Source organism: Dermacentor variabilis, chromosome 9 (genome assembly GCF_050947875.1).
Source record: "Dermacentor variabilis isolate Ectoservices chromosome 9, ASM5094787v1, whole genome shotgun sequence".
Taxonomy (NCBI): domain Eukaryota; kingdom Metazoa; phylum Arthropoda; class Arachnida; order Ixodida; family Ixodidae; genus Dermacentor; species Dermacentor variabilis.
In genome coordinates, this window is record NC_134576.1 from 8,715,208 (window position 1) to 8,742,014 (window position 26,807).

The 26,807-nt window shown below is 47.3% G+C and overlaps 1 protein-coding gene across 7 annotated transcripts in view; it reads left to right on the forward strand.

Annotated features, from left to right (window-relative positions):
• Positions 1-26,807, forward strand: part of LOC142558600 (uncharacterized) — a 473,120-nt gene that overhangs the window by 315,247 nt on the left and 131,066 nt on the right. For 5 of the 7 annotated variants that reach the window (XM_075670756.1, XM_075670754.1, XM_075670751.1 and 2 more), the window contains exons 14-15: positions 5,085-5,328; positions 6,006-6,080. The exons of 1 other annotated variant lie outside the window; for it this stretch is intronic. In XM_075670756.1, coding sequence (XP_075526871.1) covers positions 5,085-5,328; positions 6,006-6,080 — 319 coding nt within the window. The remainder of the gene's footprint in view (positions 1-5,084; positions 5,329-6,005; positions 6,081-26,807) is intronic. One more of the 7 variants, XM_075670753.1, reaches the window with a different exon arrangement.

Below are 26,807 nucleotides of genomic sequence, written 5' to 3' on the forward strand. Positions count from 1 at the left end.
GGTTGAGATCTAACATTGTTGCGCTAGCAGCAAAATAACGACTTAGGAGGGCAAGTAAGAAATGATAGGTTGAGCGCCGAACTTCAACTGATTTTATTCTTACAGCAGAGCAGGGAGAATCAACAAATTCGCATGCACCACAAATGCGCAAGACACCACTGATGCACGCATGCGCATTTGTTGATTCTTCCTGCTCTCCTGTAAGAATAAAATCAGTTGAAGTTCAGCGCTCAACCTATCATTTCTTACTTGCCCTCCTAAGTCTTTATTTTGCTGCTGGCGCAACAATGTATTCATTACTGGCAAAAAGGAAGCTCCGTTTCATCTCAAAAGCGCAATGTTTCTTGTTGTTTGCTTGTGTCTCTCATTCCTTGCCATGGACACTGCAACTGTCTCACTCGAAGCGGACACCTGAACTATTCCAAAGCGCGCGTAAAGACACCGTCCGGAAAGTGCAAAGTGCGACCGTGTGGCATCCCGGCAAGTATGGAGGTACCATTTCTCCACATGTGTAGCTAGTACGACCCCAGAAAGCAGCACGAAAGTAAGAGGCATGCACAGAAAGGAGGGCAAAAGAAGGAAGGCCTTCGTTGCTAGGCAACCCTCACCCGAGTGGAGCATGCACTGGTGAAACCCGATGCACCATCGCCTGCGCAGCAATGGAAACAAAAGTTCTTTTTACTGAGCACCATCTTACGTTTTTCGCTTTCTGTGCCTTTACGTCTGCTAGCCTACTGTTTCAGCTGCCATGAAGGATACGCCGAAATCTAAGAATCCCCAGATTTCAGAATATTAGTTTGTAGTACTGAGGCGCTGTTAACCTGACAAAGAAACTGAATAATGATTGTCATTCTGAAATGTTTGGTATTCTGAAGTTCGTAGTACTGAAATATTTTTACATGGAAATCATAAGAAGTCTGCAAGGGATTTCTGAAAAGTTTACCTATATGAAAAGTTCGTTAATGTGGTGTTCATGGTAACGAGGTTTCACCGTTTATTGTACGATTAATGTTTTTGAAACGCAATGCATATTGTCATGTAGTAGTGACGGTGAAGGAAGCACCAAGAGTGGGAATGACGAAACTAGTGTTTTATTGATCGAACTTGTGCCCTCAAAACAGGCTACAATTAAAGAACGGTGACAGCGGCATTCACAGTCCGCGATTGTCGAAAATCTGATCAGCTGGTCAAGCACCTCAGCTTTTATACATGAGCCAGCGAAGATACCAGAGTAATCACTGGTGCCTGTGTGTCTTCCAGAAAGTTCTGCACAATTTGCGTAGCACTTGCTATCAGATTATGCAAGGATCAGTGACAACAGACAGGGGATAGAACCATAGATAACATTCTAGAAACTTCCCATACATGCAGGCATGTCCTGCACTCAGTGATAACATTTGTTAGACGATGAAAAGCGCACACCCAAAAATAGTCCACATGTCACTATAGATTAAAAAAATACTTTTTGTATTCGTGGTCCTAATATTGCTTCACATATTATGTTTAGGCTTTTATGGTATTTTTTTACTTTGACTATTAAAACTGAGTGTGCATTAAATTAAGGAGCATATTAGGATCAGTTAGATGTAAGTACAGCAAACCTTTGTTATAACCAAGTGAATAGGATGGTGAAAGAGTTTGATATAAGTCGTAATTAGGTAAAAGAGCCTACCCCATAAAAGCTAAGAAAGTAAAGCTGAAATAGCACAACAGCTATGCAGAATTGTAATATGGGTGTCGCACGGCACATTTTCTATTGCTATCGAGCCATATTGGGACCGAGTTTTCTTTATTTATGTCGTCTTTAGGTGTCGTTGCGTTACGGAAGCATCGCAGCTTTTCCGCCTTTTTTAGTATCGGCAAAGGGAGCATGTCCTCGGTGGTCGCACGTGTAACGGGCAGCACACTGACAACACTGTGCTGCTCGCATTGTGTGCCTCCGGACGAGGATCCTCCCGATGTGCAGTGCACTTGGGCAACAATTCCTTAAAGTGAATGCAGCCTTGTCTAGGTTGTAAATGTCTTTCTCCTTGTATTGCTGAAGTAAGGAGCTCAATCAATGCTCGCTCCATCTGTCCTCGTTAGCACGGTCCACGGCTGCATTTTTGCCAACAAACGATTTTGAGCTGCAATTTTCAACTGCAGACCACAAAAGCACATGCCAAGGCCCACATACTGCAGCAGTCCACAAACCATGTGTTCACAAAGCCTGTGCCAGCCAAGGCATGTGTGCACACAAGCTCTGTGGACATAGTGTGCCTTGGTTTTGGTGACCCTGGGCACGCTGGGCAAGGCGGCAGCGAGCAGTGTCTGTTGGTTCCCTTGCGCACCACTTCGATAGCGCTGCTGACACACTCAGGCGCACATGGAGGGTGCGCCACAGAGAGGTCGCTCGCTTCTTAAAGGGGTGGAGACATCAAAATTTTCGTTCATGCGTTTGTTGATTCAAACGTTGCGTCATGCTTCAGGGAGCACGATACACACAGCGGGATTCATATATATCCGATAAATAATTTAATAATAGCATTATTATACCGAGCGATTTCGGTTTCGGTTTCTGGGCTCCGGTGGATGCTATGACGTCACAGAGGAGGAAACGCAACATGGCTTGGTCACGTGGCCCACAAAAAATAGTGACGTAAAACTATGCTGCGTCGTCTGCTCACGCATACGCATGCTCTGCCAGCAGGGGTCAACCACTGGCGATTCGAAGTGCATGTCGTGATTATTATAATTATTGCGAAGAGCGACAACAACGGTAAGAAAATATTGCGGCTTGTGAGAGTCGGTGATTCATTCCGAAGCGCCGTAAGCTCTAGCTTTGAAGTGAACTGGAAAAGGCCTAGCGACGATATCGGCGGCGCCGAACGATCAGAGGCGGTGAAGCTGCCGTCGATGCCAGAGCGACCACTCCTCGGTCGCTGATTGGCCGCTTCGCCGTACGGCTGCCGCACAAATGGGTCCTGGGCCCGTCCTCTCTACGGCAAGGAAATCTCGCCGTTCGCGAGCAAAACCGCCGTCACACGGGAGCCCGCGAACTGCAAACGGCGTGCGGCGAGTTTCCGTGCCGGTAACGTGGACGGGCCGGTAACGTGGAAAGGCCAAGCGAAGGAGAGTCCGCTCCGAGCTGCCGAACTACGCGACTATGCGAGGAGAGAAGCAGACAACACGAACGCCGCATATCCTGGTCCCTTTCGGAGTCGGCCGGCTAGTGTTACACTCAAACGTGTAAAGGCCCGTCCGCAGGGCAACTCGCCGCACGCAGTTTGCCGTTCGCGGGCCGGCGTGCGGCGTTCATGTTGTCCACTTCTCTCCTCTTGTGTCCGTGTCTGCACGCCTTACCCCTTCTTTGCATTAAGAAAGGATTTCTATATGCCTGTAGCTCGGTCGTAGTGGAGGCTATGCTCGGTTGCTCGGCTCAGCAGGCTCCGTAATCGGCATTTCATCGCTACTCATCATACGTCACGTTTTTGTGCTGGTGTGCTATGACATCAATATTTTCGTTCCTCCTCTGTGACGTAGTAACTGCCGCGCTAGCGATGGGTCTCGACTACGAGAAGGAGTTTTTAATGACTCTTTGGAGCTCAATTAAAATTATTTTGAAATGTTTACAGCGTCCAATACCTCGTTCTGGGTGTCCTTGCATACGGAAGCAGCCTACAACATGCTTTTTATAGCCTCAAAATTTGGTGTCTCAACCCCTTTAAGGTAATGCACATGCGCAGCATGGAGGCAGTGCCATGGCACAGCTGCTTGCTCGCCTGTCACAAGTGCCGTCATGGGTGTACTGTACACCACCCTTTACAGTCCGCTCCAAGTGGATCAGCTTATCGGCATGCTTCGAGTAATCTGGGTTCAAATGCATTCCTTGTGGCCAGGTCTGGGAGAAATTTGGAACAAAGCGATAATTAAAGTAATGCAGCTTCATTATAACGAGCGCTTGCTGTACTTGAATCTTCTCATTTGTTGTATAATCGGCATCTGCTAGGGGATTGTACTAATTTTCAGCATGTTCAGAGTGAATAGCTCAATAAAACCCCGAACACAGGTTCTTCCAACTAAGTTATTGGGGAAATAAATGAAATAATATTTAAATAATTAATACAAAGTTTGAGCTGTGTGATTAGCATAGTGATGATCAACACTGTTGCAAAGTGCAGAACTGCAAGCAGTAAGAAATTGCAAGAAAGAAAGATGATAAATAAAACACGTACAGAATGTGGTTAACCAAATTCCTTCATCCCTTCAAAAAGCAAGCATTGCATCAAAAACCAATAGCCAGAAAAGAAATAACTCATAACCTAAAAGCAAGAAGCTCATTGTAAATCCCAAAACTAGAAAATAAAATGTAATAGCTGTATCTAAAGACACTATCCTTTGAGGAAGGCAATTTCATTGACAAATAAATTGCCTTTCTCAAAGGATAGTGTCTTTAGATGCAGTTATTACGAAAAGAGAAGGCATGCATTAGGCATTTTGATAAGTCTTTCATGTCTCCATGTCTGTCAGCTGTTATGCTGGCATCTCACACTGTTGATCCGGTTGTGGTCAGCATCAGTGGCCGCCATATGTGATGTGGTCAGTAGTTGTTCTGCACTCATTCTGTGGTCCTTGGCAACGGCACTGTCAGAATCCAACTGCTACCAGAGTCGGAAAAAATGGAAAGATGTACAGTATTTGGTGGTGGCAGGCCTAGCTGCATGTTGCTGGGTGATGAAAAGGATAACAGATTTGCCTCATAATAAATGCATCATGCCACCCTAAATATAAAAATTCCCCTTTACGAGCATCAACAATGTTCAATAGAAGTTGTACTGCTTTAGTGGGATCTTGCACACTAAAGAAGTGCCACAAACTGTTTTCAGTTAAGCACGTTCTGATTATATGTCAAAATGGGAGTCACATTCAAGATATGCTGATTTACCAACTACTATTTCGTTGGTCTGTGAAGCTACTCATGTCCCAGGCGACTGTTTCCAAGTTTTGTTGAGAGGAGGGCAGCTTTTACGCAAACTCAGATGGCCAGCTGTGAGCCCTGTTGTGTAGTAGCTGCCTGAACGTCATTGATGTGTGTGCCGATGCAGCAAGCGACGAAGGAGCACGCTGTCTCGGCGCCGCACACGCAGCAACAGTGGTGGGCCCGAGCTGCTGCTGGCGGCTGCGGCCACGGTGGGTGCCCTGGAGTGCCCCGAGGGGGTGTCCTTCCCGCCCCCGGCCTCCTCCTCGCCCGAGGAGGAAGAGGAGGAGCCACCGCCACCACCACCAGAGCTGTCCCCCCCGCCGGGATCTCCTCCTCCGTGCCAGCCACCCCTGCCCAAGTCCAAGAGGGTGTGTACACGTAGGTGTACTGTCAGACCGAATGCCTGGCCCAGTGCCTCTGAGCATTCGCTGCAACACGTGCAGCAGTTGCTGAAACTGGTTGTGACCGCAGCAGCTAAAATGCAACTGCTGGCAAAATTAGTACTTGTAAAGATGTCACTTTAGGCAAAAATTCGGCAGAGCCCGTCTGACGACAACTGTGGATTGTAATGCGGTTAGGATCGAATCAGTATAGTGACATTATGTATTGCCACCATCAAGAAATGAGTCGTGGATGAGGCATTTGTACTGTAGCGGGACTCCCCTTTCGTGCTCCCCTCAGAACACTCGGTGCCATTTGGTGCCTGGAAATATAAATAGCTTGAAATACAAATAAGGAAAATATGCAACCTCGGTAATTTTGTTGATCTGCCAGGGTAGGGAGCAGAAAGCTGGTGAACTGACATTGTTCATCTGATCCTGCTTTTGTAGCGAACAAAACAGTTCTTTCTGCTGTTTAGGTACAGAAAAGGTTGCACTTAGCACACTGGAATCCATATATGCTCAAACGTTGTCATAACAAAATGGGATATAACACGAGATATATAACATATATGCCGCGAGGTCCGGCACTCGTTTGAAACTTTCGCGTCCCCACGTCGAGTACGCATTTGAGCAACACTGGTCTCTCTCACCGCTGCGTGCAGCTGTGCACAAGCTCACGGTTCTCTGCCTCCTCTCTGGCCTGGCTGCGCCGCCACACTGCGTGGCCACGCGTGCCGGTGAGCCACAGCGGAACACTGGTTGATGCCATGTGCTCTACCGCAGCGAGCCAAGGGGAACAGTCTGGAAGCCTTTAGATTTTCTTTTGTTCTTTTATTCAAATTTTGTCACACGCATGGCCGTGCAGCACTACCGCGGGCCACAAGGTTGTCGCGTCATTTCCACATTTACAATTGTGCACCCCATTGGGCATTATACAGTCGAACCCGACTATATCGAACCCGTTTACATCGAATTATTCTATATATCGAACTATTTCAGGACACGATATAGTTATAATGAGTATATATCGCAAAAATTACGCTTACATCGAACAAAAATAGCAGCGACACCCGATATATCGAACGTCAAGCGGCGGAAAGTGCCCCTGGAAGTTGGCTTTCCCTCGCGGTGGCGGAAAAAACCCGGCTGCGCGGCTCCATCCAACCGCTCTCCCTACCGTGACCGCGCCTGACCGCGCTGCTTCGGACGAGCCATCGGCACCCCCCCCTGCAAAAAATGATCCTGGCCCGCCCACAGCGCTTGCTCAGACAGCCAATCAGATGCTCTCGTGCCCTCGTCATGCAAGATGGCGAAAGTGCGACTTGTCTCGCTGTCGTTGTGTGCGCCTTGTAGGCCTTCCCTCGCAGTGTTGCCGTGATGAAGCGGAAGAATTTGCCTTTTGTCGTGAAGCTCGCAATCATAAATAGTGTCGAACGCGGTGAGAAGTCGGATGTCCCCGCAGAGCACAAGATTCCGAGGAGCACTCTCGGCACGATCTTGAAGAATAAGGGGGAGATTAGGGCTAAAGCGTCCAAACTCGCGACCCGGTGCCCGTGGCGCCCGACCCGTACGCACGGCCGCGTACGAGTGGTTAATCTGAAATTGCTTCAGCCGTGCGGACTTCCGCGTGCTCGGTGATGACCGTAAATTCCGATGAATGCGACGAAGCCGTCGCCAGTGTTGCCGAAGTTTGGAGCGAACTGTCAGAATTTTCGGAAGCTGTTGACGAATCAACGGTGGATGAGTTTGTGAGCGCAAATGATGTGTTGCGACCACGGGAGAGCCCGAAAACGAAGACTACATTGCCAACATCGTACCGAGCACAAGTGAAAGTGGGCACAATGAGGAAAGCAACGACGGTCCTTGGCCCACATCCTCCGAAGTGATTGGTGCGCTCGCACCAGTCCGGTGCTTCTGCGCGAATGCGGAAAGTTGCGGCCTCAGCTGCTCCGACTCCTTAATGTGGAAAAGTGCGTGCGTCGCAGGCAGCGAAATTGCCAAAGCAGAAGAAAATGCAGGACTGTTTCGTGCGAAACTAAGCTAGTTTAATCAATAAAGTGATTTTATAAATGGTATGTGCTTTTATGACATCCAATTATTTAGCAGGCTTATATCGAATTATGCTCTATATCGAACTGATAGGCGTTTTTTTGCGAGTTCGATATAGCCGGGTTCGACTGTATTGCAGTTTGTGGCAGTAATGGATGTAATGAAGTAACCGTGTAATTGCAGCTGCCCCTTCAACTTCACTGTGGCGAGGTTTGAGCGTGCACCCTTGTGGCAGAGCGCCCTCTCACCCCAGCGACGACTGGCCTCAGATTCTCATGCCTCGAGTCGACTGTTGGCATAGCATGCTTTCGTGCCGAAACGTGGGCTTGGAGTTGGCATAGAGGTGGTCGTCGAAAAGGACAGGGGCTGACAACTTGGTCAGTGGTCTTGAGTGCATTTCCCACACAGATACCGGGAAAGGTTTCGGTGGCCTTGCTTTCCCCCCAGTGCTTCACAGCCCACTTGTATATAAGCCAACCATTTGTGATGCAGACAGCGCATCCAAGCAGAGGAAGATCCCATCTGTGAGATTTGGCTGGGGTCTTCTACAGGTGGACAAGCATATAAGAAAGGTCTGTTCCACCTATGTGCTGTTTGTAGGCTTTCACTACTGCAGGACATTTCACAGGCACTCTTGATTTTTTGTGTGCTGCTGTACCTTTGCACTGTGCTGACTGGCTCTACGCCATGGGCATTGCTCCAAAGTGTTTCGCACTTGCTATCATGCCACAGCTATTGCTGTGTCCCTGGAGGGGTACAAGGCTATTGAGCTTCCTCTGGAAGTGCCTTGTCACTCTTCAGGCTGCTGTTGGCACTGCCTGTTCTGTTTGCACCTACTCTACTGACGCAGTGGATTCCAAGCTTTCCCTTCGTGATGTCTAACAGGTCATAGTTGGTGAAGTTGTCACAAAACACAACTGTGGTCTGGGGTTCGTTGGTGATGCTGGATAGTGCCATCACAACTTTCTCACCTTTGTCAGTCATACTTGGAAGCACATCGTAAAAAGTGTTTGAACCCTGGTAGAGAATGAGGTCGTAAATTATTCCATTTGAGCTGGATCAATAAAATAACTCAAATCCCCATTTGACAAGCTCGTTGGCGACATCCTGCAGCATGCTTCTGCCATGTGTGCCCTTGTAGGCTATCGTGACTTCATCGGTGCTTTGCTTGCTTTCTGTCGGAATTTGCTGGAACTGCTCTCTGATATATTGAAAAAGTGACCTCGCCTTGATGAACTGGTCACCATCATCTACGTGGGCGAGGTTATCAGCAAAGTGCACGTATTGTCGCAGAGCCTGGAACCGTTTCAAAGGCATAACAGCAGCTACTGGAGGGAATCGTGTGTCTAGTGGCCAATAGTCTTCAAGTGATGGGAACGTATATTCACCCATTAGCACAAGAATGCCCAGGAATCGTCGAATTTCTTCCGAAGTTGTATCCAGGCTCTTTCCTTGCTGCTGAGAGCTATACACATTTGTTCAAAAGCTCATGTGCTCAACAAGCTCATCTGTGAACGACGACTAAAATTAAGCGTACGGGGAAAGCACCACTTCTGGAGGAGCTACATTCACTTTTTCAGGAACTTGTATGTTCAGTATATCTTTTTCTCCCGCCCTCTTTGCTTCTTCTGATGCCTGTTTCTTTTCAAAACTTCCGTGTCATCTGGCTCATCAAGCACCGGAACTAGGACTCGGCAGCATTTTTTCTTTTTTTTTTTAAGGAACGCCGGCATACAACATTGAAGAGCGCCTTCAGTGCCCGTTACTGAAACCCAGAGCAGCTGATGTTCTAGCTTTCTCATGAGCACTATTTGGCCCTGAATCGCTGAGCTTTTCACAGAGATTGTCATTACTGGTTTCGAGCCGCTCGGGTAGTGGAACCAGTGCAGCGCTCTTAGTTGGTCGATCTGCTTCGTGGGATAGTGCTGTGTGCATTCCTAAAAGAAAATGAAAATTCCCTATATTGCTTCACTCAACGAGCTCTATGTCGTGCAGGTTGAACACTGCATAAGTACGATACATCAGAATTCACAGAAAATAGGCAGGCGGCAGCAAATCGGGTGCACGGAACCAGGCACACCTTTTTCCAGTCAACTGGCAGTTGAATAATGTTGCCGACTGTTGTGACACACCACTTGTAAATAGTCTAACATAAAAAAAGCCTTCAGAAACCTCAATATTGCTTACTGAAGTGCACTTCTACACAGAGAAAAGTTAACAACTTGCGTACCTGCAATAAACTTGTTTTTCCAGCGACAAAAACAATGGCAGCTCATGCAATCCGATGAAATTTGCTCGTTTAGTCGTGTATAGAACAGTTGACGCCACCTGCTCCCAATTTTGTGAACAAAACTGAAAGGTTGGAGACTAAACAAAGCTAAACTTAGTGCGGAAGGTCAGATGTTCAAATCTGTATTGTTTTGGCAGGCCTTTTTCTTAGGTCCACAATATTGTTCATCTGCCAGTTAATACAGTACGACCCATGACATGCTTTTTTTAAAGAGACAGGCAGAAAGAATTTCACCGGCGATTATTATACTCCCTATTGCAAATTTTGAACATAGCTGTTTAGGTGTTTTGAATTTGCGATATATTATGGCAAAGGATTTGATTCTGAAGGACAGGGTGCTCTCGGCGGATGTGAGCTTCTGCTCGGGCAGCTCATTTAGCGGCAGCGGCAGACAAAGCATTTCCACCGGTTGTGTCGCTCATTGTTCAGAAAAAAAATGAGAACATGGGAATGCGTGGCTCGCACAGAGCGCATTCTCTAGCAGTGCTGCAGGCAAAGTTGTGCAGCGGGTCCCACTTTGTTTCTGCGCTGGCCGCATGCCTGGTCGTGCCAGCACTCCACTTTCCTCCTCACCCTTTTTTGCCATACCCTCCTTTGCTTTCCGCCTCCTGGTTGTGCTGCACCCTCCCCTCTGCTTTCCTGCCTTTCTTCCGCATTTGCTTTAACCTTTTGCTGGGCTTGTTCGCTCGGTTACGCCGAGGCCAACACCGACCCTCGCCTCTGGAACGGGCGCTCAAGTGCTGCGCTCCACAAAACAAGGCAACAATTAATTGCCCCAGCAAAGGCAGAAACTGCTCCGAGTAGCTGCCAGTACAGTTGTGCAACGTCTCGGCACTCTTACCGCGATTGGAGACGGCGCACCTGTGCTCGCAAAGGCCAGGATACTCGGAGAGAACGGCGCACTTGGCATGGTATAAATAAATGTGGCAGCACAATGCTGACGGTTTGCTGCTTTGGCTAAACAGAGTAAAAGTTAGTGTTGCCGGACTCGATGAGCGTGTTTTTCTAAAACAAAAAGACGATAAAAATAGTTATCGTTGTTTTATCTCTTGTTAATGGCTAAGCAATTTAAGAAAGAACTTTATAGATGCATTTACAAACTATGTCTATGCATTCTATTGAGCCGTAAGCATTTTAGCAGGCTCGCATTGCACCGTCCGGCTACATTGCGATGTGGTACAAGCTTGGTGCGTGCCCAGTGTAATGCGTGGGTGCCTCCCATTTCACACATAAGCTTGCAAGCAACTGTGCGGTATCCAGTACTGCAGCCAGAAACGATAGCATTATCGACATTTGGTATGCAATGTCGGCGTTCCGTGGCGGCTCTTGTTATAGATGCCGCCTACCATTCCGTGTACTATCTGGGCCATACAGATGCGCACTGCCTGGCACAGTTTATCTGTTATCTCTCGTGCCTTTTTAGGCACTCAAGCACCTAAGACTCTTGAAGCCAACATAAAGCACTTGCTCACGACCAGCTGCCGGAAGTTTAAGGAAGATGGCTCATCGCGATGCCTGGCGAGTATGCAAGGCACGCTCACTGCTTCCGGCAGCAAAGTTTCCAGTGGACCTCTACTTTTTGGGTGCCGAGAGTCGAGCATTCGCCACTGGGCAAATTTCAATGTTCTGAATTCCACTCCACGTTGAGGGCCCCTCACCAGGTCTGGCCATTTTGAGCTGACAAGCGCTGAGCAGACAGTGCGCAATAACGATTACATTGCTACGCACCGTAGAAAGGTCAGAAATTTCAAATCGAACGCCATTTGCCCTTCTCGCAGCCGCCACGCTCCAAGCCGGAGGATGACATACACTTGCTAGTGCACCTACGTACACGTGTTTGCGCAGTCACATCGCTCGTGGGAACACGGGACTTTGAGAATTACTCGAGGCAACATCTGTTATTTGTGTAATATGTTGCTTGAATAGACGAACTAAAGCTTAGAGAAATAATAAAATACACAAACTGAATGTCTGCATGCTTTTGTTTCATTTGCACCGCAACAAGAGAGATGTATTTCTGTTCGTCTGCTTGTTGCCACATCGTGCAGTCACCCACGTTGACACCGAAACTATGTTATTTTCTACCGTGTTCCAGCGCGGGATCGTGCTCTGTGATCTGCTTCTGTCTGCCTCAGTATTTGTGTAGCACTGACTTATGCCGCTAGTCGGGTGTCCTCGTACATGGCATGCAAAATCATCTGCTGCGCGAGACAAGACAATTGCAACAGCTTGCATGTGGCGCCGTCAGCAGAAGTGCACCGCGTCCAAAAAAGCGAGGGGAAAAAAATGAAGGTGGGGCCCGTGACATATGCATCGCTCCCCAATTCTCGACTCGCTTCCGCATCTCACCTCTGGCCCAGGGTCTCTTGCACAGCTAGCTCTTCCTTGCAACACTCCTGGGCTTTCCTCGAAACTCGTCCCGAAGTACGAAGGGCCTTACCGCTTCTTGGAGCCAACGTGGCCGATGAATTTTCTCATTTAGCCACTTTCTTCATCTGATGATGTGTGCCAGCGTGGACGTCATCCACATGGCACATCTCAAGCCCTACTATAGCCCTCTGCCCCCAACCTGTTAGGTTGCCAGGATGGCTCCTTTTCTGTGGGCTTGATTGTGAAGAAGGTGCGCCTTCGTCCAGCAGCAACGCCAAGGCTTGTCTTGCTCTGTTCAGGCTTCAAGTCGCCGTTGTCATTTGAGACGGGTGTTTTACGCTGCCTCGCCATTCCTACTTGTAGTGTCCTGAGGAACGCACCTCCAATAAACCTCTTATCAGGACAAACGATCACATAATTCTGGCATTTCGAGGTGGGGTTACAGGTGGAGCTTGAAAAGCGTAGCCATGAGTATGCATTTATTGTCTTCGTAGCAGTGAGCGATAGCAAATTTGCCTCTGCATTTCTAAGTTTATGTGCATTCCACATGCAAACGCAACGTAAAGTGCGGGACGAAATGGCGACGCATAAAACGAATGCATAATATCAATGGGCTCTAGGTCGCGACTGAGAAAATGCATCATCAGGGAATGCATCATCAGAGTTTCACTGCAGTGCATTTTATTGTAAAAAAGTTCGGGGGAGACACGGGTCAAAAAACGGCGATTTTCATTTAAAAAGTCAGTTTTATGTTTTCGACTGTTTCAGCAAGGTCGAAAACACATATAAAGAAATCAGAGTCGTAAACGATCGGGAAATTATAAACAAACTCGGTGAAAGCACTCGAGGTGGCAAGAAAAGGTACAAATCCGGCGCATGTTGCGTCAAATCGTGGCGTCGCAAGCCATTGGGCAAGGCAGTAGGCCTATGCTTTTTCTCTCCCAAGGTCGGCTTTGCCGCATCACAATCTCCCAGGGAAGTAATAATAAAAACATTTCTCCACCAAAACCAAGCGCTTTCGTTGGATATTTAAATTATGGGGTGCGGTTCTGGCCACGCCATTGGCTGCTGGCGCGCGACGCAGCCACAGCTCCTCTGCTCTTCCTGCAACGCGCAGCTCTCTCGACGTTTTCCCAGGCTTTCACGCATTTTTATGCTCCTTGTTTCGATGGATCCCGTGAATAAACACGATTTTCGGTCGATCTCAAAAGTATCGGTCGAAGCACAAGTTTAAGGGAACCCGCCGCAAAGTCAAGCGGCGTGCAACGGAGAGATCCGCGGCAGCAAAGCTTAACCTCGGTGACGGCGATGCTTTTGATGGTTCAGAGCTGACCAGCTGCTCAAGATTCGTAGACAGCGTAGACAAATTCATCAGCGCATTGGAAAAAAAGTTGAGAATCTTCGAGAATCAAGATAGTAGCGACGAGGAGACAGCAAGCACCTTTATCTGCAAGATCGGCATCGTGAACACACTGGCGAGCGCCACAGCATGTCCGGCGTGCGGACGGTGCGACCTTCTTATCTGTGAGTTGGCCAAACAACGGAAAGTACTCGTGTCGGTTTTGGAGTTGTGTTGCAACAATGCAGCGTGTGCCACGTCCGTTATCTCGTCAACGTATTCGTCGCGGCATGCATCTCCGGCAGACGATGCTAACGATGGAGCGCGCCCTTCGGCCAGCCCAAGAGAGAGTTTCGCTGTGAATGTCAAGGCAGTGGTTGCGGCGCGCGTAATTGGAGCTGGACACACTCACCTCATCCAATTTTGTGCAGTTCTTGGTTTGCCAAAACTGATGCACCATAGATTGTTCACCGCCATAACAAAGAAAGTGCACCTCGCTGCTGCAAAAGCAGCGGCTGATAACTTGGCGCAGACAGTGACAGCACAGGAAGTGGGATCTGCCAACCTAGCTGTCATGTTTGATGGTACTTGGCAGAAACGAGGCCACAGGAGTCTTAATGGCATAGGCACAGCGATTTCTGTGGAAACAGGGCTTTGCTTCTGTCCAACTATTCTGCCAGAGTTGCAGTGCACGCAACACATGCAGTACGCAGTGGTGGAGATGGCAGCAGCACTCGCTGTCTTGTGGCATCACCAGGCTCGCAAAGGCTGTGAACAAGTTCTGCACGAACTAGGAGGGCTTCCCTCCAGGGAACCAGTTGCGCTGAGCAAACATGGTAACAGAAGAAAGATCTCCAGCATGTCAGTGAATGTCACAGCGGAGGCAAGGTCTCAACGTCGCCGTCTGGCCAAGAAGGCTCATCTTGAGCATGGTGCTCACAAAGACTGAGGGAACGACATATGGCGCAGGTGAATTCTAAAGTTGTGCACTAGATCTAGATACCCTAGCCTGCATTATGTGCAATTTTTATGCAGATTTCAGTGCTACAACACAAATAACGAAATTTCATAACTTTCGATAGCATTTTTCTCAGCATAATATTTTCAGCCGAATAGCTTTTGTGCACGACATTTGATGTACTTATTGTGGTCCAATCAAGACCAAATTTGGTGTGCACAATCTTTAAGGTGTGTAGAATGCACTTATCTAGGTTTTAATGCAATCAGTTTATTTTTTAAAATTGGAAATGTTCCGTACACTTGGGAACCAGGCACTGAAAACGAAGCAGCAGATATGAAATTCTCTCAAAATGTTGCCTGTCAAGGAAAATACATTATATTGGTTATCAGCACTCAGTCAAGTGTTAGGGACAAGAAAAGCCATTTTTCACGGCTGTGTCATGCCAACTGCTAGCTACGTCCAGCAGCTGCACAAACATGCACTGGTTCTCACTTATGCATGGCACTTGGAACATGAAAGCATCGAGCTATCCTAAAACTAAAAACAGATTTGGAATGAGAATGTCAAGCTATATAAGTGGTACAATTTTCATTTGCCTAGCATTAATATTAAAAAAAAAAAAAAAGATTTGCGAGGAGCGTCTCCCCTCAAGACTCCTTACGTGTGGGAATGTGAAAGCATTGTAGTCGCTTTGGGGAAATGTTCTTGCATAGATATTAATCCGTATGTCGTCTTGCATGTTTTAAATTTGCACGGCATTCCTTTTTGTGTTCCCTTGCCTCGTCTTCTGTGGCGTGCTTCCGTGGGCGACCACATTTCACAGATGCCGCTGAGGTAGACGCTTCGAAGTTCATCCCAGTAGACACTGCACCAATACAGTCGACTCCCGTTAATACGAAGTTCACGGGGACCGCAAAAAACTTTGAATTAAACAAACTTCCAGTTAAGCACAAAACACAAAAAACAGCACTTTATTTGTGGCGAAATTGAGTATTTTCTCTAAGAAAAATAGTCGGTCGTCTTGCTTTGCTTCTTCTTGCCGAATCACGCTGCTGAAAGCAAGTTCTGCAGGCTGTAGATGTGGCGGAACGCTTCTTCCGCGTTACCTTCAGCGGCAAAGAAGCGCTCCGCAAGAGGAAGGCCCGCAGCTACATCGGCAGCCTTAGGTTGCGGCTCGCCTTCAACATCATCGTCGCTTTCCTGAGTCGCTTCCTGGGGCCGAATAATCTCTACAATTTCGCTATCCGTCAGCGCACCACACGTTTCGACCGCCTTGTCTACGGCAACGTAATCTTCAAAATTGACGTCCCCGAGAGCATCACCAAAATCAGTGCCGTTAAGCTCGCTTGTTGACGCTTCCTCCGCTGAAATTTCAGAGGCATCCTCCGAAGAAGCTGCCACAAAACCGCAAGCCCTGAAGCAGTTTGCGATTGTTTCTTGCTTCACACGATCCCATGCTCGTGCCAACATGTGGATGGCACTAAGCAGGCTCACCTCGTACTTTGTGGAGCTATCCATACACAAAATCATGCGCTCGAGGAGGTGCCGCCTGTACAGGACTTTAACATTCTTTATGATGCCTTGGTCCATTGGCTGCAAAACAGCCGTTGTGTTTGCAGGCAAAAATGCGAGGCGTATTGCACTCAAGGCTGGCACATTCACATGAGCACTGCAGTGATAGACAAGGAACAACACCTTGCGGTTCGAAGCAGCAAACTTGCGGTCCAATTTGCTTATCCAGCTCTTGAAGATTTCGGCCGTCATCCACGCTTTTTTGTTTGCCTCATAGTCCACAGGCAGCGTCTTCACGCCTTTAAGATATCTCGGCTTCGCGGCTTTCCCAATCACAAGTAACCGACATCGTTCCATGCCAGTCATGTTTGCCGCGATCAGCACCGACACTCTCTCCTTGCTGCATTTGCCCCCAGCACAGTCGTCGTCCTTGAATGTCAGGGTCTTCTCTGGTAGAAGCCGATAGAAGAGTGCAGTCTCATCTGCATTGAAGATGTCTTCTGGTCTGTATTCGGCAAGATATTCACGCAGCATACGCTGCGCACGCTGCAAGACTAATCTCGCACAATCTCGCCACTGCCAGTATGCAGCGCTGCATGCATCTATGGCACCCGCGTGGCCTCCGCGATCAGCTCCGGCCACGCGAGGCAGCCGCGCTTCGCCTCCCGCCGGAGTTTATCGCGGAGGCCACGGCAGCCATAGCAATGAATAATCGCGGCGCTCCAAGAAGGATGGCGTTGCGGGCAGCTGCGGTGGCGATGACACCAACGCGGAGCACAGAACTGTTGCAACACTTGAAAAATTGCACATTCTACCAAAGTATGACGGTCACCTCGAGGATCCCGGCTGAAAATTAACTTCCAATTAAACAATATTACTGGATGAGGACTTCAAATTATTGAGCGATTTCTTCTATAGGATTACATGCAAAACTGACGGGACCAGCACTTCACTTCTAATGAACCGAAAATTCCAATTAAGTGGCTTCGAATTATCGGGAGTCGACTGTAATACCTGAAGGGGAAATGTCGTGCAGGAAGCAGTGATGGGACGGGTTCAATGACTCATGCATTAGGCACACTTCAAAAGACGCAGCGCAACTGGGACGGAGACAATGAAACACAAACCACATCACAAGCGCTGATTAACAGTCATCCAAGTTTTATTTTTGCCGCAGACAGTACATTATTACTGTGAAAATAGGGGGCCCGAGACAAAAGCTGCATCTCTGCAGTTTGACTAAGCTCTAGCCACCCGTACAGCAGCAGTGACACGACGACTTGTTAAATGGATACAGTTATGTAAACATATCAGCAAATACAGAAACAATCAGACAATCCCATCACAAATGGCAGTTACAAGGACAATTACATAGCATACACATTTCGGTGAACAATTAGACACATAAGTAAGCAGTTTCAATGCAGTCAAACAAACAGGTCAAATAAGCTTTTGTTAGTAAGGGCCAGGATGTCCACATTTTTCCGGTCTAGCTCATTTAGTGTAGTTGCCAGTGCGTAGTCAAGTCTTTCTTTCCCATAATAGGTGCGCGAGAAGGGATGTGGCGGTTGATATCGGAATGGGTAGGAAATTGTATTTTTTTCTGAGATTTGGTGATTCTTGAAATAGTTCCACCCTACCTAATGTAGCGTTTTTATAGGTTCTTAATAATTTGTATTTGTATATATTGTGGCTTTTCCTAATTTTATGTTTGTGAAAGAGTGGTTCTGTGTGTTTAAGAACAAGGAATTTTCTATTGATCTAAGTGCTTTTTTTCTGAATGAGGAAGAGTTTCTGTAAGTTCAATGCTGTTTTGTTTCCCCATATTAGCATGCAGTAATGTAAGTGAGAGTTAAAGAGCGCAACATACAACATCTTTTTAATGCTGACTGGAAAAGTGTGACGGTTCTGGCTTAATAGACCGGCGGCTTTACTTAATTTTGGTAATAAAGTTTTCACATGTTCATTCTAAGACATGTTTTCTGAGAAAATGACACCTAGAATTTTAACAGACTTTTCTATTTTAATTTTGAATTGCCCGAGAGCAATATAGTCGTTTATTTTTTCCAAGGTGCCGTGGGTGTGTTTCCAAGGACCACCAAGACATTGCCCTTCCTTATGTCACATTTGCATATAATTCTTCCCGGCACGACACCGCTGGATTTTCTCCATTTTATCTACTGTACGGTCGCGAACCGACCTTGCCCCTCGACACGGCACTTCCTCCTGCTGCGATCTCAACAAGCGAGTATGCACACGACGCCACCGCCCTCGCCGACCATGCACGGCAGCTTGCCCGTGCTCGACTGACGGCCTCACAAACCACTCAGCAGTGTCAGCACAACGCCCACCATCGTGATGTACAGTTTTCGCCTGGTACGCTCGTGCTCCTGTGGTCGCCCTCTCGTCACGTTGGACTTTCAGAGAAGCTTCTTTCGTGATACACAGGGCCCTACCGCGTGCTGCGCTAGGTGACGCCTGTGACATACGAAATTGCTCCTGTGGGTTCAACCTCGTCCTCTCCTCTGGCATCTAGTGATGTCGTGCACGTCAGTAGGCTCCAGGCCTACTACACTGCTTCCGAGTCCGGCCTTTAGTTGCTCCGGGACGGCGCTTCTGCCGCCGGGGGAAGTGCTACAGAACAGTGTTTACAATGACGAAGAGGCGAGCAGTGTGAAGACGACGACGACGATTGGAGGCTAGTGCGGGCTGTTGCCTCTTGGCCAAGTGCGGCGTATTGCCTTGATAATATACTTGTATACAGCTCTTCGTCTGCGTCTTGCTACATAACAGTATTCAGCACACTTAGTTTATGTAATAGCAGCGAATGGCTTACATTGTCATATGCTTTAGCAAAGTCTAAAAATATGCAGTGAATTACAAAGCCAATGTCAAAATGTGCATGCAGGTCATTAATGAATGACAGGAGCTGGGTATCACACAAGAGGTGTTTGCGGAATCTGTGCTGTGGGAGAGTGAAAAAATTGTTGTCCTCCAGAAAGTTTACCAGACGTGTGAAGATAATGTACTGCATTATTTTGCAGGTTACGGGTGTTAGTGACACAGGCGTGTAGTTGCAAGGATTATAAGCTTCCCCAGATTTGTGTGTCGGAATTAGGGTAGAACCTTGTTGATACGTTTTGGAAAAAATCCAAGAAAAATCGTACTAACCAAGAAAACATACAATCCGAAGTAACTAAAAAAATTTTTACGGACTCAACTCTTGTTGACATCTACGTAATGCGAAGCGTCGCGCTAGTCATTGCAGCACCAGACGCCGATGTTCGTCTGGTGGTGGTGCTCTGGTGGCCCAAGACGCATTTTGTTGTTTTCCTATTGCGTGGCGTTTTAAGAGGGCGATGGGAAACCGAAGCAGAATCAAGCTGGTGGGCGACACTGGATGCCGCCGAAGCAAAACTTGATGCCCACGTCGTGCCGCCTGCAGGAGGGAATGGCGGCGCATTTGGATTATCGCCTACTAAAGACACGCAGTGCGTTACCAATGGCACTACGCACCACAGGCTGTTGGGTTAAGATGCTTATCGCAGTAGGTTTGGCGGCGATAGCAGTGAATGCCGCGTGCGACGAACCGGGTGGAGATTTGCTAGTACTGCAGTAAGAAACTGTGCACGCTGTCCTTTTTACGCAAGATGGACAGCTATGTACTGTTCTCTATTGCGCGCGTCTCGCACCTTTTCTTGTTCACATATGATCTAGCGACCCGAAAACATATACGATTGCAGTCTGCAGCAGGGAACGGCAGCGCGTTTTGGCTATCGCCTATTAAAAGCATGTGCTATGCTTTCAATGGCACCAAGCGCTGTGAAACGGATAATCGAAGAAGCTTATTGCAATAGGATTGACGGTGATAGCTGTGAATGCCGCGTGCGATAACCCCGGAGAAGATTTGCTGTTACCGAAATCAGAAGCTGAATGCACACCAGCATTTGCAGGTGGCACTCAGCAGGTGGCTCAGCAAGTTGCCATAGCGGGCAGCTATTTATTGTTCTCAATCGCGCATGTCTCACGCATCTTTTTGTTTACATGCGATCTAACTGCCAGAAAACATATCATACAATCGCACTTTGGTGATGTACTAAATGTTGTTGCCGAAAAATCTTGTTTTCCAGGAACGTATAAACCGGTAAAAAATTATCGTAGCTCTATTCGGTCATTTTTTCTGTTCTCGACCGCGAGCGTTGGCGGCTGGAAAATATACGTAATGGGAACATATGAACGATGTTGTATTGTACTTTGCTTGTTTATACTATGCTATAATATACTGTACGATTGCAAAAAAAAAATACATTTAAGAATGATGAAACAGTATTCAACCGTATTAAGCAAGAATTTTGTATTTATTTGGTCAACTCCATAAGAAGACTTTAGTTTTAAATTCTGGATGAATGCCTTTATTCCTGTTGCACTGGCTGCAATAGAATCCATTTTATAATAGTAAGAAAGCCATGGTGCAGGAAGTTTGACGATGTAAATGAATTAACGAACAAGTCATTTAGCATGCTGGTGCAAACATAAAGGTCCACAGGGTCCACCAGATGGTGTTGATAACAGGATTTTATTCTCACTATTTACTCTTACAATATTCCAGAAATGTTTAAGATTGGATTTCAGTAAGTTTGGAAGAGTTGTGTTGAAGGAGGACAGTTTAGTAGCTCTTGAAGCAGACAGGTTTGCAGCATATCTATGTGCGAGTCATCGAGCGGTTTTATTGCATCACTTCGCAACATGAAATACAGTTAAACCTGGATATAACGAAGTTGCCAAAAGCTCGCAATTTTTCGTTACATGCAGGTTTCGCGTGAAGGCTCTTACGAATGATGCAGAAACGAAACCAAATAGCTCAATATATCCGTGAAGGTGAACTCACCCTTCAAGCATTTATTTTACACCAAAAAACTGCGTAATTTCCGCTTGCTTCTTCGGCACGAGTGAAGGCACAACACGCCGCTCCAAAGAAGCTAAATCGTGTAGAGCTCCTTCATCGTCGAGCGAGCCGACGAAACGGCACATAACGTCCATTGCGTTCATCACCTCCTTTGCAGTAGGCACGTCACACGGATCTGCCTCACAAGCACCATCATCACCGCCATCGGGATTTTGCACTCTTTCAGCTACTGCTGCATCAGACATTTCTTCTGTAGCCACGGCGGCGTTGTCAGCAAACAAAAAGTCAGTCAGTTCAACGTCGTCGGGTACACCACCGTTAGTACATAGGTTGTTCCACGCTTCGGCCACATCGGACGGAGTAGAAAGGTCTTCCTCCTCCTCCTCGTCGGCACCAGCCCGTGCGTTTTTGGCTATTCCGGCCTTTAAAAAGCAATTCGCGATAACTTCTGCCCTGACCTCTTGCCAGGAGGCAGCAATCATCTCGACTGCTTGCTAAATGTCGATCTTCATCTCCCGTTCCAGACGGATGTGGAGAAGTATCTTCAGGATTAGTCGGCGCCGGTAACAGCATTTAAAACTGTTAATGACCCCTTTGTCCAGGGGCTGTATTAGGGACGTGCAGTTGGCCGGGAAGTAATGCAGTTCGATGTTCGACAGCTGCAGGCCTTCGACGTGGTGCGCCGAGCAATTGTCCAGCAGTAGGCAAACTTGACGGCCTTGCCGCTTGACGTCCTGGTTAAATTCCTTCAACCACTCAGAAAATATTGGCCGAGTCATCCACGCTTTGGAATTCGCCACATACTTCACGGGCATACGCTTCGTTCCCTTAAAACACCTGGGACGGGCACTTTTGCCGACAACTAGCGGGACTCTCTTGTCTGTGCCGTCGAGGTTGGCACACAGCAGAATCGTTATGCGGAGCTTGCTCTGCTTTCCGCCGTGGCAGTCATCGCCTTTTAACGCTAGCGTGCGGCCCGGAAGCATCTGATAAAATAGAGCTGTCTCGTCGGCATTGTAGACATCAGCCGCCTCGAAGCGACTCAGGATTCCAGGCAGCTTGTCAGCCACCCACGAAGCAGCAGCATCGCTGTCTGCGGATGCAGATTCGCCGCTGATTACTCTTCTGACGACACCATGCCGGCTCTTGAATCCCCGCAGCCACCCGTTGCTTGCCTTGAAATCATCATGGCCCAAGATACACGCAAAATCCTTTGCCTTCTGTTGTAAGATCGCGCCACTTATGGGCACATTTCTGGCTCTCGTGTCCAAAAACCACATGAACACTGCCTTGTCCACATCAGTGTATGTGGACAGTGGACAGCTTCAGTCTCTTTTTCTTCGAGCTTGTTCCCGACTCCACTGCGTTTCTGATGCTGTGTTCCGCACTCAAAATCGTTGATAGTGTGCTCGCTGGAATGCTGAAACGGGTGGCAACGTCGTTCTTCTTCTCGCCTGCGGAGACTGCATTTAAAATTGCGAGTTTGTCTTCAAAAGACAGAACTTTTCGTTTTCTGGCAGTAGAACTCATCACGACCAACCAACGACGTAGTTAGAAGCGGAGACGCACGACTACACGCCGACAGGCAGGCCTAGCACCTCCAAAACAAGTCGGACAAACCAGTACCAGAGCGCAGTTGACACACGCACACGTGCAGAACGCAGGACAACACTCAAGATGGTGAATGCAACGCATCCATAGAGAAAGAAAAAAAAGTGGCGCATGTCGTTCGTCATCGTCCCTCCCCTTCTCCCTTCCCGCGCCCTGGCAATGAAAGAACCGGCTATCAGCGTTGCTTTTCAAGTGAATTCTTACACATAAGTGTGTCTAAGCCGTTGAAACAAATGAAAATCACAAAATAAGAATGCTTGTCCTCAAATCCATACGAAACAAAAAATAAATCAAAGAGAAATCAGCTGCCGATACCAATGCCACCTGGTGTCACGCTAGACAAGCAAAGCCTGAAAAGACTGCTACGTTAGGCACGGAGCGGCGCTAGTTGCCACCATTATCATCATCATCGCTAACTTTTCTCGGTCGCGGCAATCCCTGGCGTTCGCGTCGCTGCTGGCTCCTTACAATATTAATATTCAATAATCTAGAGCATTTCTTCGGCCGAATTCTCCTTAAAAGTGCAAAAAGTAATGACTGATCAGCTTTGGGAGTTCGTTACATCAAGGCTAACCGCCGCAACGCATTCGTTACATCAAGGTCGAAAATACATGGGCTTCAATGGGGGTAGCGTTGGGGAATTCAAAAACTTCGTTAAATCCAGGAATTCGTTACATATAGGTTCGTTACATCCAGGTTTAACTGTACCAGCTTCTTGTTGGAGAGTCTATTTAAGTAGTGATCATACCAGGGGGTGTGATTAGTTGTGTAGACGCGTCAAAAAGGAACATCTTGAATAATTAATTCTGAAACTGCACCAGTTTTCTCCAACTGAGCGATGACGAAACTGCAGCAAAGAAGTGCCGGCTTTCCAAAGTCTGTGCCGCAAGACGGCCGTATTGTGCACTGAAAGTGTGGAAAGGGTTCACTGTCACGAAGCATAAGACCTTTAGTTGTACGCACGCAGCTGTTTCTGACAGTGTTTTGGCGATTTGGACCCTTTCCTCACTGTTATGTTTTCGCATCTGTTACATTTAATTTTTTTTCCATAGCCCCTTCAAGAACATATCAATGGGTTTCTGTTGTATAATGAACGTCAAACCCGAGTCTATCCTTAAGTCATTAAATAAATGTTCTGCACTGCTTGTCATACTGCTGTCGTTGTAAAGAAATCTTTAACTTGCATTTCTTGGATGAATATATCTGCATAACAGGCACTGAAAATAGACACTTTCTATGCAACTAAGATGCCCCCCTCCCTCTTCTTAAATCTTTTTTTTTTCCACTTCTGTCCCTTGTTTCAAAATTTTATCCAAAGACCACAACTACAGGATGTTTGGGCAAATCAAACACTTCTAGTTAAAGACGAAAAGAGGCAATAACTTGAGCAAAGTGAAATGTATTGGAAACATGGAAGGGGGACATTAAGCTGAAAAGATGGCAAAGTGAAATCGGTCAAAGATGCCAACCTCAGCAAACACGACTGCCTTGACGCGGCTTTGGAATCTGGCATATGTGACCTTCACGGTGTCCGGAGGGAGAGCTTCAAGAGACGCCCGAATCTTGCCGATCAGCTGGCTTATTGGCACTGTGGATGATTACCTGCTGAACTGTGCCCCACATTTAATAATTCTTAGGATTGCAATCAGGGTGGTGAGGGGGCCAGATGTTGGGACCAGTGAAATTGCTCTTGGACTACTGTTTTCGTAGCCAAGACTTGTTGCCACACATCTAGCCGTCGCTCTCTACAACCACAAAAGTGTACAGCAGCTCTGCACACCCATTGAATTGAGCCCTGTGGAAAGAATCACGTTGCCTTCACACATACCAACACATTAGGGAAACTTGATCAGCTGCAGCTTCATAATAGTCTCCGTTGCACCTCTGCAGCATTTCATGTCGTATTGCTTTCACAGCGTTCAAGGTGCACTGAGAAAGCTGTCTTGATTGCAGGCACGAATCGTCACGATGCAAGTAACTCTTTTATAATGCGCCAATGACTTCCTTGCAGAAGGCCAGCGGATCGGGCAAGTTGGTGTTCCATAGTAACAATAAAATTCAAACAACGCTAGACAACAGGACCAAAAAGAGGAGGAAACAAACACGGCGCTGAACTTACAACTGATTTTATGTGAAGTAAGAAGTCAATTTATACGTACAAAACTGGGCACGCATGCACCTGGTTATACATCGATGATCAAATACAAACTCCGGGCAGCCAACATACGCACGCGATGTACCTGCCTTGCAATCTGCCCTTTATGCAGCAATGCCATTTCATCCTGCTACGCTTCCTTCCCTTGGGATCCAGTCCGTTACCCTTAATGACCATCGGTTATCTCATTGCATGTCCTGCCGATGCCCATTTATTTTTCTTGATTTCAAATAAGATATCATTAACTCGCGTTTGTTCCCTCACCCAATCTGCTCTTTTCTTATCCCTTAACGTTACACCTATCATTCTTCTTTCCATAGCTCGTTGCGTCGTCCTCAATTTAAGTAGAACCCTTTTCGTAAGCCTCCAAGTTTCTGCCCCGTAGGTGAGTACTGATAAGACACAGCTATTATACACTTTTCTCTTGAGGGATAACGTCAACCTACTGTTCATGATCTGAGAATGCCTGCCAAACGCACCCCAGCCCATTTTTATTCTTCTGATTATTTCCGTCTCATGATCCGGATCCGCCGTCACTACCTGCCCTAAGTAGATGTATTCCCTTACCACTTCCAGTGTCTTGCTACCTATTGTAAATTGCTGTTCTCTTCCGAGACTGTTAACCATTACTTTAGTTTTCTGCAGATTAATTTTTAGACCCACTCTTCTGCTTTGCCTCTCCAGGTCAGTGAGCATGCATTGCAATTGGTCCCCTGAGTTACTAAGCAAGGCAATATCATCTGCGAATCGCAAGTTACTAAGGTATTCTCCATTAACTTTTATCCCCAATTCTTCCCAGTACAGGTCTCTGAATACCTCCTGTAAACATGCTGTGAATAGCATTGGAGAGATCGTATCTCCCTGCCTGACACCTTTCTTTATTGGGATCTTGTTGCTTTCTTTATGGAGGACTATGGTGGCTGTGGAGCCGCTATAGATATCTTTCAGTATTTTTACATACGGCTCGTCTACACCCTGATTCTGTAATACCTTCACGAGTGCTGAGGTTTCGACAGAATCAAATGCTTTCTCGTAATCAATGAAAGCTATATATAAGGGTTGGTTATATTTCGTACGTTTTGCTATCACCTGATAGATAGTGTGAATACCGTATTTACACTATTGTAAGTCGACTCCAATGTAAGTCGACCCCCCCATATCGCTTGACCGAAAAAAAAAAAAAAAACCGAGGGCGCATTCGATAACGAAAATTTATTAGTATGTCATTGGACTACTCGTCTTCACTAGTGCTGCCATCGTCATCGTTGCTGCGGTCCCACAGCGCGTCGTGGTTCAGCGAAATTTCAAATTTGGCAAAGGACCGCACCAGGACATCTTGCAGAACAGCAGCCCACGCCAAATGCACCCAACCACACGCAGCCGTCAGGGAGGCTCTTTTGACAGGTCCGGTTGGCGTAATTTCGCAGTCTTCTGCCGCCAGCCACTCGTTGTACTCACGGCGGAGCAGAACCTTAAAATTAAGGCGAAGGTCCGGGCTTATTTCATGACCACGTCGCACTTCACTGGCAGGGACCGATCATGCATTTCAGCGACGTACGCCGCAAGCTTAGCCTACAGCTCCGGAAAGCGTCCATACTTCGGCACGTGGGAAATTTCTCACTTGCCGTCACATAGGTGAAAATTTTGCTTCGCTGCAGTCGCCACTCTCGCACCACCCGTTTGGAAACATCGAAATTGGGGCCCGCTGCGCAGTGATTTGTTTCTTCGGCGTAAAGGATGGCAGCCCTCTTGAACGCTGCTGTGAACGAGTGCCGAAAGATTAGTGGGCCTGCAGCACTCATGACGACTGGGGAAGCGTAGAAGTAGCACGTAGCCGAAGTGGAGCGCGTCAAGAAGTTAGTCAAACCAATACCAATGCCTTTAAACAGAGAAAGAAACCCGCGAGCGGTGTCTGCTCTTCCATGAACTACCGATACTCCCCGCAAGCGCCGCCGTTCTGAGGGTGCCGCCGCAAATGGGAACAGCGGCGCTTCCATCAATTATCGACACCCCCCATGAGTGTTGCATGCACTGTAAGACTCTCAAAAATGTTGAAAAACCCTTCCGGAAAGCGAACAAACACGCGGGATAGCGAAAAGATACGGGTAGGGCCATAGAGCAAACATAAAATTGTAACTACGTTGTAGCTCTCGTTGGTATGGCTTTTTTTGGCGGGGCCATGTTTTGGTTTCGATTGTAAGTCGACCCCCCAACTTCAGACTTTCAAATTTTAAAAAAGGGGTCGACTTACAATCGTGTAAATACAGTATG